Below are 21,056 nucleotides of genomic sequence, written 5' to 3' on the forward strand. Positions count from 1 at the left end.
GTCATACTGGTAGACTAATTGGCTTCTGATGAATTTATACCTAGTGTGTGGTATGCAATATAGATTGTAAGATTGATCAGAGACTGATGTGAATGATTAAAAATTATCTGCAAAGCTCTATGTAAAATGTAGACGCTATATAAATAACGTAACAAATAAGTTATAACCTTATTTATTAATTTTCTTCATGTGTAACATTGTATGTGATAAGAACCGCCACAGCTTAGTTTTCTTTTAAATTGGCCAGAGGACACCTAGAAAGTGGATTCTCCTTTGCATGTCATTAAAAGTAAAAGAACGAGCCCCTATCCTCACCAACTCTGAGCTGGTGCAAATTTCAAATTGCACCATTAAGCGAAGCAAGCAATGCTGCTTAAGATGTGGCCTCTTAACCCCTTTATCTCATGTCAATAATCTCGCTCTGCGAACATAATCTCCTTTTTGCCTACTCCATACTTATTGCTCAACTGCACTATTCAATCGGCGCACACTGCTGTACCTCTGCAAATGCAGCTGTCTAAATAACTGTGCTTTGGTGACAATCTCGGTGCATCTATGCAAGTTCAGAAACACAAACCCCATTAAGGGGGACTTGTGCTGCGCCTCAGCATTTTGCACTTCAAAGTGTCACTGTATATTGCATTGTACCTCATCCCTTCCGGTGGTAGTCATTATTCCTACTGCGATTTGCAACACTTGGTATAGCGCCACAAAAAAATCTGATGAATATAAGACCAACCTAAAATAAATACAGATTTACTATAAAACAGCAAGAGAACATTTCTGAAAGGCCTCCTATAAACTCTGAGTACAGAAAATGCCGCAATGGGGGTTGTCGTCATTTAAAATGCCGACCGTGAGATTGCCGTTTTTAAGAGGGCAATGCCAGGACCCACCACCTGCATAGTCTAATCTAAGGGTTAGGTTAAGGGTTAGGGTTAGGATTAAGGCTAGGGTTAGAAATAGGGTTAGGATTAGTGTTAGTGATAGGTGACAGGTCCTGGCATTGCCCCCTTAAAACCTTCCTGTTGCCATTTTAATTGACATCAATCCCCACTGCTTGCATTTTTTGTACTGAATTTATAGGAGGCACGTTGGAAATGTTCTCTGGCTATTTCATAGCCAGTAAGTCTGTATTTCTTTCATGTTGGGCTTATAGTAATTAAAATTTTTGTGTCGCTATACTAAGTGTTGCAATTATCTCAATAGGTAAAATGTACCCCATCCATCCCTTCTTTATCTTCTGTTTACTATACCGACTGGTGTGCTGGTGGCTGTTGACAGCACCAAGATTACCTGTTTAGTGAAGATCACTGGAAAGAATTTGGTCTGTCTTAGTAAACATAAAGCAGGTCAGGAACAATAATGGTCAGGTTCCTGCTTTACACAAATTAATTAGTGATCCTTGAAATTGATTTGCTCATCTTTATTATGTACCTAGGACTGCAGGACTTTTCTTTCTATATGTGATACATGTAATCTTAGTATATGTTTTTGCACTATAACTTTATATTTATTGATGATATTTTAATAAAATGCAAAATAACCGTGTTATAATCATGACCAGTGGTCATATTATATTAGAGATGAAGGGGTTTGTCAGAATATAATCCATAAATCGGGCTTACTTACCTTGGTTTCAAGGTTGCTTATCCTGTCTGCTATAGCTGCCAGTCTTGTGCAATTCATACATTCTGAAACAAAGTATACATAAATTATAAATAAAGTAGAAATAAATACATATGTATATTAGAAGTATGTTTGACTGATAACATGGTACACAACTGCAGACATCTGTCATGATTACAATCTATTTGAATGACAAGATGGCACCTTTTGTATGTTGGGGCTGTTCCTAACAAAGGACAAGGCAAAAATCTCATCTCAGGTGGCTCAATGCTCTGTGGCAGCAGAGACCAAGTTCTCACCTTGCCAGATGGCACAATTCTACAGTTGGTTGAGGTGAGTCTCTTGTCTTAACCAAACAATTCACAGAGCTCCAGAATCACTGACTGCAGAGTGACCTGTGCTTCTCTCTGCACTCACTGGGCCTGATTCATTAAGGAACATAAATGTCGACACGTACCGAGTTTTGCATTTCTTTTCACTCTGCACATGTGCAAAATCTGTTTGCAACTTCCAACATGCTTTGATTTCATGGGCAGATCGGGGAGGGGAAGGGGCGTATGCAGGTAGTCAATGGACAAGCTCGAGCAAACATACCAACGTCCGATTCAAGCCTCGGGCATCTCTCAGGTACATGATTTTCACGTACACCTGGTACAGGTCAGGTGTAAGTCCTTAGTGATACAGTAGACATTAATAAAATCCTGATAACTGTATTTTATGGGGGGGACGTTAAAAAAAAAGATATTTTTAATGATTTTTCATTAATGACTATACTATATTATTGACAGGTGACGATAATTGAATACTTTTTCTTTCTGTGCATTCCTGATGGGACTTTATATTGAACCTATGTATTGTAAATATCCAGCATTTTGTCTGCCTAAATTGCCATATAGTCAGAGCATACCTAGACCCGTATTCAACAAGCAACGTTTCTTCAGATCCACTTGTAGTTGAATAAAGGATCTGCGTATGCCCAATTTACCTGTGTTTTTATAAAACACACCGTACGTTCATTGTGCGATCCTTGATGAATCAGGTCCATTGTGAGCAAACATAACTATATTTGCATGTATTCATTTTTATGTCGATCCAAACCTTTGACTATTTTTATTCTTTGCAGCCAAGGACCTTAAATATAGCTGGTGTCTAGTGTAATGTTTGTTTATTTTATGACTTTTGTGAGCTTGCCTAATTTGTGACAAAAGTGAAACAATAATCAATTGCCTCAGTGATACATATCTATATCCACAAAAGACAAACTAAATGACATTAATTCCAACAAGACATACTATATATAGTGAAGAGCAGTACAACAATAAAACAACACAACAAAACACAATGGTAGCAGCAATAAAACTAATAGATTATAGAGTTTTTATGAATATTGCATTTGATTGAATTCCAGGGTTTTTGGCTTCCCTGTGCTCACCTGCCATTTATAACTGATCATAATGTGCTATAGTAGTACTGCACATTATATTGTAACTCTTATTACAGTGTAGAATTATTACCTGTCAGATTATAATCAGTGTTAGATTGCAGCGGAATGTGGGGAAGCTGGTACTTGGAAACTCTGTCAAAGGCTTATGGTATAACAGCCTATTGGCAAAACCCATGAGCAGTGTGAAGCCAATTTAGAGGTTTATTATCTTTGTATTTGTTTAATGTAAATATTTGGAGATAAATGTATAAAAAACAAATTATTCAGGATTTTATGGCATATGACAGAGCCCTGTTTAGTAAATGCAGTCCCTTGTACTAAACACAGAGCGGTAAAGCAAATGCTGGAGGGTAGAGTATATTTAAGACTGAAAAAGGCACTAACAAGATTATTCTTCCCACCTTTCCTCATTTATACAGGGCAAGATTGGAAACAATCACATTTCAACTTGTTCCATTTAGCAAAAAAATGAGTTCCGTACTCCAAAATCAGCTTTCAGGATTCTTTGTGAAACCACACTACCCAATAAATAAACTAAATAGTTTTATGTTTGTGTACCTCTACCCTACTTGAGAATACCTATCAATTCGATCATTTTAAATCTGTCCCCTTTCTAACTATATAGTAATAATTGATCATCATCATCAATTTATTTATATAGCACCACTAATTCTGCAGCGCTGTACAGAGAACTCATTCAAATCAGTCCCTGCCCCAAAAGAGCTTACAGTCTAAATTCTCTAACACACACACACACACACACACACACACACACACACACACAGACAGACTAGGGTCAATTTGATAGCAGACAATTAGCCTACTAGTATGTTTATGGATTGTGAGAGGAAACCGGAGCACCCGGAGGAAACCCACGAAAACACAGGGAGAACATACAAACTCCACACAGATAAGGCCATGGAGAATCAAACTCATGATCCCAGTGCTGTGAGGCAGAAGTGCTAACCACTAAGCCACCATGCTGCCTCCACTGTAAGAACCCTAAACTATCCAGTGGCGCACGCAGGGGGGGTTTCTGAGTTTCCAGAACCCCCCCCCCCTGCGCTAACCTAGTGCCCACCATAGCGGCACTGTCCTATACAGCAGCCGCGGCGCTGTCAAAGAAGCGTCCGCGGCGGTGCTGTATTGTATACAGCACCGCCGCAGACGCTTCTTTGACAGCGCCGCGGCTGCTGTATAGGACAGCGCTGCCAAAACTGAGCTGCTCTCTCTTTTTTTTTTGGGGGGGGGGTCAGGGCGCAACCACTCTGTTTTCCAAACTCCCTGACAATCCTGCGTGCGCCCCTGCTATCTGTTACCTGTTTTCTAAAGGGTCCTTGCACCATCAGTGATATTACAGACTCTCAGTGCACACTGGTAGAGGAAACAATTCCAAGACGATTCTCTTGCTCCAAGATATGTGCCATAATTACATGCAGAGTTGGGTATATCTCAATGACTGCAGCTCCAAAAGTATTAGGTGTTTTAGACTGTGTATATTTCCAGTTTATTAGACAATGTACAGCTTCTTTAAAAAGGATTGAACCTCTCTGGCATTTTTAACAATTTAATTTCTTAAGCAACCAATATGGACTTATTTGGCAATTCTTACCACCGATCAATACAAAATACTCTGTAATGTCAAATAAGACACTCTAAAGCTTTTTCTTAATTAATTACAAATAGAAGAAGCAATACATAATGACATAAGTAGCCACCCCTTGTTTTAATACTTGGTAGAAGCACCTTTAGCTTACAGCTAAGTTAGTATGGGTATACCCAGTGGTCAGAGTGGAAATGTAGAACTGGCAGTATGAAAATATAGACATGACGGTATGACGGTATGAAAACGTAGAAGTAGTGGTATGAAAATGTAATGTGAATTTAAGTGAATGGAATTTGATAGTTTTACAATGACGGCAGTAAGAGAAGTGACTATATGGCATACCACCATATACACCCCCACATTGACAACTGGGTACATGTCTGCCAGCTTTGCACATCTGGACATTGCTCATTTTATTTATTCTTCTTTGCAATATTGCTTCAGTTCCATAATGCTGGATGGGAACTGTTGGTGAACACCAATTTTCACATCATTACACAGATTGTCGATGGGGTTAATGTTTGGGCTTTGACTGAGCCACTCCAATAATTATTTTTTTTATATATTTAAGCCACTCCAGTGTAGCATTTGCTAGTCATTTATTCTGCTGGAATATTAATTTTCTGGCAAGTTTTAGGTCTCTTGGAAAGTAGCAGGTTTTTCCACCAAGATTTGCCTATATCTTTTTCCATCAATTTTGCCCTCTATTTTTTTCCCAGTTCCCAGAAGAGAAGCCAGCAGTACTGTGTTCCCCACCATGCTTGGTGTTCTTGGTATGATGCACAATGTTAAACTAGTGCCATCTTCTCATAAAGCACAAATTTGGAAATCCTGAGTTTCTCCTATCTCGACCATGAAAGGCTGTAACTCTGTCAGGGTTGCAATAAGATTCTGAGTTGACTCTCTAACAAGTGTTCTTTTCACAATGATTCTGAAGGATGGCCTGTTCTAGACAAATTCACAGTTGTGCTTTGTCCTCTCCATTTCTTTATGATGGACTGTCCTCCTGGAGATAGTAAAATACTTTTAAATCTTCTTATATTCTTACCCTTATTAGTGCTTTTCAATAGTTTGTTGTACGATTTGCTTTAAATGTTCTTTGACTTTAATGATGCAGCATTTTTATTTTAAAATAAATTGAAATAAGCAGGGTTTATTTGGAATAACTGAATACTACATCTGTTAACTCACTTGGTACCGTTGATTAATTTATTATGCGTGAGCATGAGTGTTTGTGTATTATGTCTTTTTTACTAATTGGTTAAAACTCCCAATGAGTCCATGGGGTATATTTACTGAACTGCAGGTTTGAAAAAGGGGAGATGTTGCCTATAGCAACCAATCAGATTCTAGTGATCATTTATTTAGTACATTCTACAAAATGACAGCTAGAATCTGAATAGTTGCTATAGGCAACATCTCCACTTTTTCAAACCCGCAGTTTAATAAATATACCTCCATGTCTCCTTTGCAGCACTTTTGATAAAATATGTTAATAGAGATATTAAAAATGATTAAAGGCAGTGATGGCAACACAAAATCCACATCTTTTTCCAACCAATTAAAATTGCAGTAGTTAACATACCTATGACTACATGCATTGTCACTTCTGGTGGACTAATGGTTAAGAACCAGTGCCTTGGGCCATACTCTAGACTATTGCCATATTCAGTCTACTTCAGATTAGTTTAACTCTTGCCAAAATCCAGTTGGTTGCTGCGTATATAGAACAGTTACGCTCCATTCGGTCATAGCCGGATTAAGGGGGGGCAAGTGCCCCGGGCCTCCCGCTCTCTGAGGGCCCCCCGCCGCCGGCCGCCATCTGATCGGATCACCTGTCAGTTGGTGATCCGATTCTGTTGCTTTTGCTTTGCGGCTGTGGGGCCCCCCTGACGCAGGCGCACCGCCCCCCGCAAAATTTGACAGCTGTCCTGATGTACAGCAGTCGCGGTGCAGGCTATTCTAAGATGACCGAAATGGAGCTGCTGCACATGTGCAGCAGCAGCTCCTCACATGCAATACCAGAAGAGACTGTCTGGGATGTTGTGCTGAACGTGGGTTCCTAGGTAAGTCCCACTTTCACTTGGAGTATGTATGTGTGTATTTATGTGTATATGTGTAACATATATTATATATATATTACACATATACACATAAATACATATACACATAAATATATATATATATATATATATATATATATATATATATATATATATATTATAATATGTGTATGTATATGTTAATTGAACCTTTAATAGAAGAGGCAAAATTACTTTAATAATTGACAAAATAGGGGATCCCATAACATATTTGTTGTGTGTGCCTACGTATATACATATACTATATATATATATATATATATATATATATATATATATATATATATAGATAGATAGATAGATATATCAAAATTATTGACATGTTCTTTCATTTTAATGTGCGGTATCATTGCTCTTTATGTATGTGTATTTATATGTATACATATATATACATTTATACACATACACATACATAAAGAGCAATGATACCGCACATTAAAAAGAAAGAAACATTTATAACATGTCAATAAGTTTGATATATATATATATATATATATATATATCAAAGTTAAAACTGATGTAATTTTATCAGTGTTTTTTTTTTGTTTTTTTTTAATGTGCAGTATCAGTACTATTTTCTGAGGCGGGCTGGGGTGGGAAGAATAAAAAAGACTATTTTGGGCCGGTCCCTGCAATGGCCCAAGTCTCTATTACTTGGTGGATGGCCCCTCCTACGAGAGCAGCCATGTTCTATCATTGGCTGCAGATTCTTACAATCCGTTCCCCCCTTCCCCTATGTGTGGCTGCTATTGTTGTCAGGGACGTGCACCACGTGACAGGTGCCGTCCCATTTGTGAAGAGAAACAAGGCCATACAGCGTGCAGATAAAACAAAGTTAGTGGGGGTAGTATGTTAATATAATGTGTGTGTGTGTGAGGGGGTAGTATGGTAATATAATGTGTGTGTGAGGGGGGGTAGTACGTTAATATAATGTGTGTGTGTGTGAGGGGGTAGTATGGTAATATAATGTGTGTGTGTGTGAGGGGGGTAGTACGTTAATATAATGTGTGTGTGAGGGGGGTAGTACGTTAATATAATGTGTGTGTGAGGGGGGTAGTATGTTAATATAATGTGTGTGTGTGAGGGGGGTAGTATGTTAATATAATTGTGTGTGTGAGGGGGGGTAGTACGTTAATATAATGTGTGTGTGTGAGGGGGATAGTATGTTAATATAATGTGTGTGTAAGGGGGGTAGTATGTTAATATAATGTGTGTGTGTGTGTGTGTGTGAGGGGGGTAATATGTTAATATAATGTGTGTGTGAGGGGGGTAGTATGTTAATATAATGTGTGTGTGTGTGAGGGGGTAGTATGTTAATATAATGTGTGTGTGTGTGAGGGGGGTAGTATGTTAATATAATGTGTGTGTGAGGGGTGTATTATGTTAATATAATGTGTGAGGGAAGGGGGGTTTTTAATATAATGTGGGAGGGAAGGGGGGTTCTTAATTTAATCTTGGATTGCAGGTAGATGCTAATTATTTAATGGGTGCTATTTTATTTGTGGAGTGATGGTGGGGCAATTTAATGTAATAGTGTGGGCTATCAATTTAAGATGGGGTGATTGGACCTTTAAATTTGATGCTGGGGTGGTTTGGAAGCTCATAAATGAATGTGGGGCTGTTTGGGGAAAATTAGGTCTGATTATTAAATGTGGATATGAATTATTTAATGCAGTGGATGATTGTGCAAAATGGTTATATTTTTTAAACATAAATGCCATTTAATTTATTGATAGGGCTGTTTCGAGGGAGGGAAATATGTTTATATATTAAATGGGAATACTATTGATTTAATGCTGGGGTTGGTTGGAATTTTCTAATTTTCATGTACCCATTTTTTTTTCCAAATAGGGCCCCCATCATTCCAGTATCCAGACAAGCAGCAACTGAGCTAAAGACACCAGCAGCCACAGGTGGAGAAAGTGACAAGAACAGGTAGGAGAGAGCAGGGTAGTCTGCCAACTGTCCTGAATCAGGTCGGGCAGTCCTGAATTTGGGTGACTGTCTCAGCGTAGTCAGGATTGGGTCCGACTACAAGGACAGTTGGGAGGTATGTCCCGCTTCACCTTGTACTGCTTGTGAAGGCAGAGCTGCGTGCACCTAACAGCAGTGCACACAGCATTGCCTGTGTGTTTGTCTAAAATGATAACCATGTTACATCATAGGGGCCCCCCTGCCTAAAGTGCCCCGGGCCCCCCATAGCCTTAATCCAGCTCTGCATTCGGTACATAATAGGACTTATGTAATAATACAGCATAATGCAATAATGTTTATAACTAGTAGCAAGTGCAACTAATCAGATATCAGCTTTTAGCAGTCTACTCTGATCAGACAAATTACAGCTAAGGTCTGATTGGTTTTCTACTGTGGTCCAGCACATGTTCTGCATCATTTTATAAATAAGCCCTATGGTATATAGCACACTGGGACTGCAATAACTGAAATAAAATCAGGACACCAATGTGCCCTGAAGTTTGCTCGTCTATGGTCCCCAAAAAGCCAAAACATTTATTGTAACCTATTACCATTTGTCCTGTTAATTTAGGGTCAATAGGAGTTTACATTATGGGAAAATAAAAGGTGAAAAAAGGTGACTGTCCAGGGAAACTGGGACATATGGGAGTCCTAGTTACTAAAAAAGTTGTAACACATGTTTCCATACAAAATGCTGCCATTTACTTTGTTTAAAAAAAAATACTGCCTTAATTAAAATAAAATAAAATAAGGAACAATAATGTCTTAAAAACAATGATTAACATCTGGAAATTGTACATTATATGTATTTGTTACCACATGAAAAGATAACCTAGAAAGTTTTCATATTGTACATGAGGATTGGCTGAGAACATTTTTGACAGGAGTTATTTAATGTGTTTTTCTCATCCAGCTAGATGAATGTTCTAAGTCTAACACAAACCATGGAAAATTTGTTCCAGTGCATACAGAATTAGAGGATATTTCAGCAGACGAAATAGAAGTGAATATTTGTAAATGATAAACAATCATTGATCTTACTGGCCACTAGTTCAAATGTCATGTGGCATTAAAAACTTTGTTGAATATATCAGTGTCAAACAATCATTTTACAGTTGGGTAGAAAGGACAAGTATCTTCAGAATATTTTTCATGTTTGCAAGGCTGGTTTTGGAAATGATGTACATATGTAAAAATACATAACAGGCATAAATACATAACCTGTCCATTCATGTTATTGTGGTAGTGCCGTCTGTGATAGAGGCAGTGAGATAATGTGAGGTTGTGAATTGAATGAGCAAGTAGAAAGATTTTATATTTTTTTATAAAATGCTCAAAATCACTATGAATCACATTGAGTTTCATCTTTCAATTTTAAAAAGGTGAATTAACCAGGAATGTTTAAAAATGTTAGAGCTTTCATTCATTTCAATTTACCCATTCATTTCAATGGTGTTTCCATGTTGTTGAAATGAATGGGCGCATTAAAATGAATTGCAAAGCTCCATCTATGAAATATTCTACTACAAGCAAATGGTCAGGTTATAAGAATAGTCTAACAGTTAGAACCCTTCTGTAGTTGCCAGGTGAATTCCAAATGATCCTGCATTTTTGTGTTTCCATGTACCTGGAGTTACTAGCACTGTATATCGCTTTTGTTCACATCAGAGATTCCAAAGTCTTTAATTGAGTGGGTAATTATTTTGTTAACACTGCGTGATTATTCTGAATATTGATCGTTTCCTGCAATTATTTTAGTGAAACAGTACTAGTGTTTAAAGCATAATTAAAGTATTAACAAATTAATTAACCACTTAATTATATATTTACAAATCTCTATTAATGTAGGAAAAAAATACTGCTGGAAGCTCTGGGAACATAGATAAAAAAATGGAGGATCATTTGGAATTCGCCTGACTGCTCCAGAAGATCTTCATATAGCTAGCCAGTGTGGCTAGTATTGTAAGATTCCATAATTTCATCTCTGTCCCAAAACCACTGCGTAACAATGCTATGTGTGTCCTCATACGGTGTGGGCTTTATGATGGTAGACTTTGTATTGAATAGCGTAGTTAAGGTCCTGCCCGCTCCACGTCAGTGGCAAGTGAAGCAAGATCAGGAAGGGTGGTCTACTCTCCCGGACATTCTGGGAGAGTAGATAAGTATGGTTTATGTTTAGCTCTGAAAACCAAAACTCAAATCTATCTAGTTAGTTTGGTAAGAAGTATGACAGACTATTTAAATGGTAACTAATTATTCTAGAAGCGTAGGCACAGAAAAATTCCAAGCTGTGTTATTCCAGATTTTCTGTCTGGCACACTATAAACACTTAAGACAGACTGTTAACAAGATATTCTCCAGTGGTGCAGTCAATGAGAGATGAGTGCATCAGGACATATAATATGAAACTTGTCTTTATGCCAGCCTCTTACATGTGGATTTAGGAAACATGCCATGGAGTGATTAAAATAAACTTTTTTTGAGATAATGTTTCTAGGTTATCATTGCCAAGTACCAGGGAAACCCGTTTGAAATAAAAATGCAAAAAAAAAATTAAATTCAAATCTGTTTGTGCCACCCACAGACTCCAGCAACATTTATGCAGTACACAGATTTATCACAGCTACGCTCTAACTAGATAATTTACTTTGTGCTACCACTGTAAAAAGAACTTCAAATAGTTTAAAGGCAATGAAGTAAACACAGTTTGTGAGTCCACGTTCACATTTTCCACATTGACTAAACTAATAGCTTCATTAGTTAATTAAATACTTCATTATCTTACATATTTTGACAAAAGCATGATATATCCTTTAATCTCAATTTACTTCCAAACCATTACCTTCTTGAATAAATCAAAGACCCTGACCTATAACAAAATGACCTATAACAAAAAGGCTTCATCTAAAAGCTAATCCTTACAACCCTTCGTTTTAAATCCATGAAACAAACAATGATGTATGACTTATGTAAAATAAGTTTTAAACATGCCAAGGGCAATGTTTTGTGGTAGTTGATCCCGACGTGTATTTAGCCTTAAGTAACTTTTGCAAAGTTTTCTAAAATGACAATGAATAGCATATGTAGCATAATCATCATCATTTATTTATATGGCACCACATATTTTATGGCGCCTGACATAATCATATATAAATGACATACTTGATAACAGTATACATAACAACAGGAGGTACAGTTGAGCAGAATAATAAAGGCATGAATGCAATTAACAGAACAAATTGCATAACATGCAGAAAAGACATGACAGGGGCAAGCAAGGACGACATAACAGACAGAACAGAGACATAGGGTAGAGGGCCCTGCATGTGGGAGCTTACATTCTAGAGGGAGGGGGAAGTGAGAGGCAATAGGTGCAAAGGGATCACTGAGTTTAGCGCTCCAGCTGGGTAGCAAAGGAATTGCTTTGGGATTATTTAAATTATATGAGATAATGTAAATTATACTGACATCCTCCTCCTCCACCTTGATGCTACAGCCCATGAAGAACCCTGGAATCACTGAGGAGTCTGTGACCATAAAAAGCATGAGAATGTCGACCGAGCGCTTTAATATAGGTCCCAAATCCAAGGTGACTTCTAATATCTGTAATAATTTACAGTAAGGGACGCATTATTCTTTATAAGACACAGCTTTTCCAAATGAACACTGAAGTGATGACACCAGAACTGTTTATACAGACATTATTTACAGTAGTTTATACAACTATAAACATCACTTATGTTTTATACACATATAATTTCAGTGTTAAAATCAATTAAAAAGTAGTTGGAGAGCACTTATTTAAGAGATTCTATGTCATAAAAACATGACATCCACTCATTGTAGGTCAACTTCAAATGTGGTATAGGGTGACAAATGCTGTAGAGATCACCAAGAAGGAGGGGGATATGCTACAATATGCCAAGGAAAAATATAGGTGCATTATTGCAAAAGTTTCTTTGACTACAAAGAACAATTTCCCAGCTTTAAAGCAGCTATTTTGTCAGTCCTGAAATATGATCTTTCTTACAGGTAAGCCATATATCCTACTATTACTATCCCGAACTCACCTGAATCTGCGTGACCTGTGTCTCAAAGAGTTAATCAAAAACAACCACCTGGTCTGCTTAAATATGATTAAAACTTCCCCGGTCTATGCCACACACTAACTTTGCCTTAACAATTATGCGACCATCAAGTTTTTTTTGTGGAGAGGTGACATTCTTAATCAGTTCTCCCTTTAAACTAATTTATCACAATTTACTTTCATCAGAGTTATCATAAACCAAATGATCTCCTCAATTTCAACTTTGTAGCTTTCTAAAGCGAAGTCTGACTTGTGAATTTGTAAGAACACAGAGACCTGAACTTATTAAGTGTAATTCAATATGGCAAATACATCCACAATGCTTAAGGTAAAAATAATTACCAAAATGACATACAAAGATATAATAGAATAGTTTATTTTAAAATAAAGAGGAATAAAACAACAGAAATGATACATTACTAATGATCATTTCCTACCTGCTGGAAGAAGCATGAAATAAAGGGACATATCTCAATATAAAATTGACTCCCGAAAAGTTAACAAATCTGCTAGATTGTGTAGATGTACATTAGTTGTTTATGTTCTCTGTTCAATCACCTTTCAGGTTAGGTTTTATTTACACTGGTCTAAGTTCTTACCAGACTGTCCTACACAGATAATTTTACCTCTACACAACAGGTCATTTTTTTCCTTCATTTGCATACCAGACATGACTCCTGTAAGTATGATATTTGAGAAAATATAGTATGACATATTCCTGTATACTTATTTCCCTTCATTCACAATTATCCCAGCTGTTCTAGCCCCCACAGTTGAGACATTTGTTTGTTGCATATCACTGTTCTTAGATATCACAGATGTTATTGATAAAACCTTAAAGAGAGATATCAAAGACCTCAGATTCAGGTTTTAGGTTTTAACCAATGGTTGGATGCAGAGTTTATATGAGCCACACCAAGCTAATACTATGAATTAATTCACAAACACATATTTGCAGTTTTATATGACTAGTAATTAGCTTGCATATTACAGTTACCAGGCTATTCTTTTCTGATCCATCCTCACCACCTCCAATCCATGTGGTTCTGCCATTGTTTCACCAGGAGGTGGGCCAGATTTATTCAAACAGCTAAAAACAAAATATTTGTTTTTATAAGAAAATCGCACATATACCTTGGCCAAGCTTAACTCTTCTGTTACTCCCTGCTAGGGCTTCAATTTGTTGTGGTTTTCCATGATATAACTTATTATTCTTTATTTAGCACCAACATATTCAGCAATGTTGTATGACTAGATTGAAATTATTATTTTCCTATGGTACCATAACTGTCCCACAAAACATTACGTCTCACAGGATGCAAAGTGTGGCTTTAATGGATTGAGCAATCACTTTGTTTCTTAGGTGTCCCTGTTTTTTGTTTTAAAAATATAGAAGAATTACATTTGGCCCCATATTTGTAGCTTTCTAGAATATTTATAAATGACCTATGTACTAAAAGATAAGGAAACTTCTCTATCCCACTGCAGCTGCTCACTATTCTCTTCCTTTGTCTAGCAGTGGCACCATTTGTGGAAATCATTCATGTTTTTGAAATAGAAACATACAGAGAAGTTGTGATCTCAGAAAACAATCAACCACACCATCATATTAACAGAGAATAATCTGCAGCATCATCATTTATTTATATATATATATATATATATATATATATATATATATAGCACCACTTATTCCGCAGCACTTACAGTCTAAATTCCCTAGCATACACACAGAGAGACTAGGGTGAATTTGATAACAGACAATCAACCTACCAGTATGTTTTTGGATTGTGGGAAGAAACCGGAGCACCCAGAGGAAACCCACGCAAATACGGGGAGAACATACAAACTCCACATAGAGAAGGCCATGGTCAGGAATCAAACTCAGGACCCCAGTGCTGTGAGGCAGAAGTGCTAACCACCAAACCACCGTGCTGCCCAATCTTCATATTAACAAAACGTTTGCATGGCTGTCCTGTGTGATGCTAGCCACAGATAGGCGAATCAGGTTGCTCAAAGTTCTTCGACTCTCAGTACGCATGTGAGCAGCTGGATTAGTTTTTAACTTGGTTATAAATGTGGGTGGTCACATTGGCTCATCCAGATGATCAGCTCTCAAGCCAGTGGCTGGATCTTAAGTCAGATTTGATCTGAAAATGATTGGGCTTGCTGATTATTTTGTGGCCGGTATCAATTTGATTTACTAATATGAGACCCAATATCAATATGTATTTGAGCAGCTTCAGTTAAAAGCACTTTTACCTAAGGCTGAGCGGCCATTATCAAAATCTGTTTCTCTGTATTTTAGTGGGTTGTGTGTTTGTGACAGTATATTTACAGAACACGTTGTGATGATTATTTCCACAGAAACAATAACAAGTGACCTAATGTTTTAGTAAATTGATTCTCTAAGGCTATAAATTATTGACAGTGTCACATTTTACTAAACAGGAAATGCTTTGATTTTCTGTTTGGTACAGTAAGCCACGGACAGCAGATTTTGTACTCTTCACAACATGCGTGAGGCTTACTTTTGTCCGGGTTAAGTTGCTGTATATTGGGCAGTGCACTGTGCAGACAACACAAAGGGAATGCTGACTTTTATAACCTCATAGCGGTATTTGTTTTACATAACAGTCTACTGAAATAAATCTATTGTCTCTTTCTTTAAAGATCTTGTCAATGAAGTGCCACCTGCAATATTCACTAATCAGCCACAGCATTAAAACCACTGACAACTGAAGTGAATAACATTGATCATCTCATTAAATGACACCTGTCAAGTCAGCAAGTGAACAGTCAGTTCTTGAAGTTGATGTGTTGAAAGCAGACAAGGGCCAAATTTTTATGGCTAGACGACTGGGTCAGAGCATCTCCAAAATGGCAGGTCTTGTGGGGTGTTCCCGGTATGTAGTGGTAAGTACCTACCTAAAGTGGTCCAAGGAAGGACAACCGGTGAACTGGCAACAGGGTCATGGGTGCTCAAAACTCATTGATGCGCGTGGGGTGCAAAGGCTAACCTGTCTGGTCCAATATCACAGAATAGCTACTGTACCACAAATTGCTGAAAAAATGAATGCTAGCTAAGATAGGTGTCAGAACACACAGTGCATCGCAGCTTGTTGCGTAGCTGCAGACTGGTCAGAGTGCGCATACTGACCCCTGTCCACCGCTGAATGCACCTACAATGGGTATGTGAGTGCCAGAACTGGACCATGTAGCAATGGAAGGAGATGGCCTGGTCTGATAAATAAAGTTCTCTTCTGCATCATGTGGACGGCTGAGTGCGTGTGCTTCATTTACCTGAGCTACAGATGGCTTCAGAATGCACTATGGGAAGAAGACATACAGGCAGAGGCAACATGACGCATTGGATAATGTTCTGCTGGGAAACCTTGGCTACTGGCATTCAAGTGGGTGTTACTTTGAGATGTACCACCCACCTAAACATTGTTGCAGACCAAGTACACTCCTTCATGGCAACGGTATTCCGTGATGACAGTGGCCTCTTTCAGCTGGATAATGCACCCCGCCATACTGCAGCATTTGTTCAGGGATGGTTTAAGGACTATAACAAAGAGGTGTTGACTTGGCCTCCAAATTCCCCAGAACACAATTCGATCACGCATTTGTGGGATATGTTGGGAAAATAAGTCCAAGCCATTGAGGCCCACATTGCAAACTACAGGAATTAAAGGATCTGCTGCTACCGTCTTGATACCAGATACCACAGGACACCTTCAACGATCTTGTGGAGTCCATGCTTCAACAGGTCAGAGCTATTATGGCCGGCAAGAGTGGGACCTACACAATATTAGGCAAGTGATTTTAATGTTGTGGCTGATCTGTCAATTTTGTTATTAGATTTGTATTTCCTAAGTATTGATTGTTTATTTTATTACTCTTGGCTGTTTCAAATTTTTAGTACATTCCTTTTATTTAGAGGATGCATTTTAAGGGCAAACACAAGAGGAGGATTCAATGTTGGAAGAAAGCAAATAAAAATTTCCCTACAACAGACACCTTTCTTACCATATATTTAGGTAGCAAAATGTTGCTTATACGTAAATATTTAAAATATAAACATAAACAAATGCATATACAAATAGTGTGACAAGCACACCAAACAAATGCTGCTGACGCAGGTTTGCTGAACCGCTTTGCTGTTTTATTCAGGCATGGCAGGATGATATAAACAGCTACTGTAGTAGTTTCAGGAAACACACCAAAAATATTTACAAAGTAATGTGACCGTAACGCTAACTAGACAGTTAGTCCCTTAACTGCACACCGGTCACTCATTAGCATTGGTCGCACCACCCACAGCACAAGTCCAGCTATTTAAGCTTCCTCCAAAGCTCTACACTAGCTGTTCCCATAATTAATTGCGCCCAGGTGCTCCACCTGTGTTCCTGTGCTGTATGTGTGGAAGAGTGTACATACTTAACCCTGTCTGGAGCCTGAGCCTGAAAATTTCCAAGGGAACTATTAGTCTTTTCTTTAATAGTATATGGCACACTGCCCCTATTGCCACAATAGATAAAGGTACCTTTTATTCCTGTTTATTTTCATACTGGCTGACTCTCCCAGAATGTCCAGGAGACTCCTGAAAGAGTGGATGATCTCCTAGGCTCCCAAGGGGCTTTCTAGGCACAGGGAGTGTCCCAGTGCCTGGAACCCCCCTCCAAGCCTGGGGCACTGTATTATTGAGGTGGTTGGACCCTGTCCACGCAGCATTGCCCATGTATATTATTATGGGGATAGGAAGAGTAGGAGAGCAGCCAAGCACTGTCTAAAATGATAGCTACGCCCCCATGCATGCTGGTCACGCCCACTGGCAGCGTGGTGTGGAAACCCCCCTCTACAAATCCTGCATTTGCCCCTGGATTTGTAATCACAATCAGTCAATCAGAAGCAGTTACCTAGCGCAGGCAAACGCCATCACCATTATCATCAGTGTGTATTTATAACAGCCCTCAAGAACACACAATATTGATACAGCTTCTGAAAGAAGTATATCCATCTACAATTACACAAACACACCCTGACTGTACTCTCCAAACATAAGGAGACGCAAGTACCAAATCTACCTATGGACCTATGCATATATCTTTTTTGTGGCCATCTATAGTACAAATTTCTGTATTTTGCGATAAAAACCAAACAAGCATACGCCCAACTCTGCATGAGCCCCTATATGTATTTTCATTGTGACATCATTATCAAGATGCCTTTATCCTGGTTACATCACCTAGTGATTAAATCACACACATAGCTAACACCTGTGGAGAAGGTAGCACAAAATAGAGTTTGATGTGGGAGATGGTGTAAACAATATTACTGTATGGGTGGGCCAGACATTACCAGATGTTGTAAACCAACTCTTACAAGTACCATGTTGTATTGGGAAATATGTATGTCATATTTGGTTATATTTTAAAATAATGTTAAGGAACAAGTACATCACACATAATATTGTCTCAATGGATCTTGGGGCACTACAATACTATACTATCATGTATACTTAATTTGATGCTGAATATGATTCTAATGTACTTCTTTGCATTTAAAATACTCCCCTTCAAGAAATATTAACTAATGAAGCATATGTAATAAGAATACATCTAACATGCAGAAAGAGAGATATTTTATTGTGCGGTTGGTCAGTACTAAAAAAGCAGGGACGAGAATTTCCAGGGACAAATCACATTGGGACTGTACCTGGAAATTAGTTGTCAACTGTTTGAGCCTAATATTATGTATTAAATAGAAGCTACTTGTCTGAAAGTGATATTATCATTTTTACGTTGCCTACACTAACTTAGCATAAAAAATAGCTTTCCACAATGAATAATGGCACTCATTGTTCGAAATACTGGAGCATTTTAGGTTAAAAAATGGAAATGAGGTGCCAAGCTAGGGCATTTTGTGACTTAAAAGTGTGAACCATTACTTGTAGTCTTACAATCCAGCCTTTCAGCTCTTTACATCCACAGTATCCCAATTAAAATCCACTAGCTTATCCATGGATGTGGTCATTTACTATAGTTGTCTGATCCATAAAATCCCGAATAAAGTTCTGCATTACAAAATTGTTCCTTACCCAGCAGGCAGCACAGCCCTGTTACACATTACTGCATAAGTGGCCTTTCTGTACTTAAATCCTGGCAAGCGCACCTAAAGGTGGGAATTAGGAAAGATTAACAATCAGTCCTCAGTGGAGAAAAACACACCAAGACAGCTAACATTTTCATTTAAAATGTCTTGAATATGATCCCTAAGCATGAATCCACAAAATGCAAGATGAAGCATCACAAAGTAATGAATTCCATGATTAAACACACTAGGGAAATGCTATTTTAATAATCTATAGCATATATATATGTATATGCACACACACACACACACACACACACATATCTATGTATCTATCTATCTATCTATCTATATATATATATATATATATATATATATATATATACACACACATAAGTATTTATACCTGCATATATTATACAGGCCACTGGGTAGTTAGACATTTGCTTTTCTTTGAGCAAAACTACATAGAAATCTATGACTTTAATTAGGGTCATTTAATCACTGGCGGAGAGTACAAGCATGTCCCTGTTGAACTAGAGGACCAGGTAATATCTTTGGCCTGGGGTAATTGGTAAAAACCATAAGCTTGCTTTTTGTAATGACTCTTTTCCTTCTATGACCTACTTACATGCCAGCACACACCTGGCCGTGCCAACATAAATCTAGTTAATCTCTTCATCATTTTCCAGCTCTAAAAGATTATGCCAAGAAATTACAGAACCAATGTAAACTTACAGCTTTTAAATTAAATTGTTTTCATCCAAAGTCCTTCAGAAATCAGTTGCACATTTTATTGGTATGCGCTTAACATTTTTATCCATCCCCCTAAACCCCAATTACAAAAGTTTCTTATAATGAAGAACCACATGAAACTTTCCAGAATCCAAATTTTGGGACGCATGTTTTACAATTTGATTTCCATGGCTACACGTAATATAATATCCCTGTGTATTTTTTTTAGTCTTGAGGATTTCCAAGCCACCCTTCATGTAGTCACCAGTAGGGTGGACTCCTGGCAGGATATTACTGGCACTTAAGCCTACATGGCAGAGTCTAAAGGGAATAAAGTATACTGATATTGCGGTTATAAAATTAAAGGGAGAGACATGCAATTTGACTTAGGTCATTGACCTAGAGACTGGGATCCTTGACGACAGGTTATGTAACAAGTATGTAGTGCTGCTGGCAGAGTCGCTGTTAGGCATTACATCATGGTTTGCAACATCATAACTTTGGTATGGGTCTCGTCTCCACAACATCAATGATGGGTGTTCCTGCTTCTGCAGTGGTCCAGACGTGAAACACCTCTGTGACCAACATAGAAAAGTTCTTCTCTGCATCTCTAACATCTGCACTCGAGGGAGACTTTCCAAATTATGTTATACGTAATGGGACAGCTCATATATCTGCTCACACCACTTACCCCAGAAATTATCATGGAGGTTTACATCTCAACAAGATACACAATGAAAACGGAAAGCGACATTAATGATGTATGAAGCTATTATCTGGATAGCTACAAGAGGCTCACAAGAGCATAGCATAATTAACACCAATGGGAGCATCGCAAAAATGTAGTCAAATGTTTACTAAAAGAGCAGTATAACAGTATAACACATAGTTTGAGGGCTCTTTGACAGTTTCTACAGTGTACTCACAGGTTTACTGGGATTGACTAATCAAGTTTTATATATATATATATATATATATATATATATATATATATATATAGAGAGAGAGAGAGAGAGAGAGAGAGAGAAAGTATATGTTATTGAAAATATAATTAATGATTAGCAGTTGAGCGATCGTTATATTTGTCCTTTGTTTAAGTGTGTTTGAATAAAATAAGGGTAATTCCTGTCAACCAGGCTCATTGATGACCTCCAGAGATGCAGATCTGCACTACTTGTTTATTTGAACAGGACATTATATTTCCACCAAGCTCATTTCATGGTGTACTCTCTGGTCCCCAGAACTGCCCCATAAACTCAAACAGCACTTATGTGTCAGGGTTATGGATCCACTTGGAAATGCGACCTAATACCTGTATAAGACAACTCCTTCATTAATGTAAGCTTTTCAGATTTTCTCCTGAAATGCTCCTTGATTTACTCT

At 37.9% G+C, this 21,056-nt stretch overlaps 1 protein-coding gene across 1 annotated transcript in view; it reads right to left on the bottom strand.

The window, feature by feature from the left end:
* COL26A1 (collagen type XXVI alpha 1 chain) overlaps positions 1-21,056 on the bottom strand; it is a 374,834-nt gene that overhangs the window by 63,355 nt on the left and 290,423 nt on the right. The window contains exon 4 of the mRNA XM_075196742.1: positions 1,633-1,694. Coding sequence (XP_075052843.1) covers positions 1,633-1,694 — 62 coding nt within the window. The remainder of the gene's footprint in view (positions 1-1,632; positions 1,695-21,056) is intronic.

Source organism: Mixophyes fleayi, chromosome 2, assembly GCF_038048845.1.
Source record: "Mixophyes fleayi isolate aMixFle1 chromosome 2, aMixFle1.hap1, whole genome shotgun sequence".
NCBI classification, from domain to species: Eukaryota; Metazoa; Chordata; class Amphibia; order Anura; family Limnodynastidae; genus Mixophyes; species Mixophyes fleayi.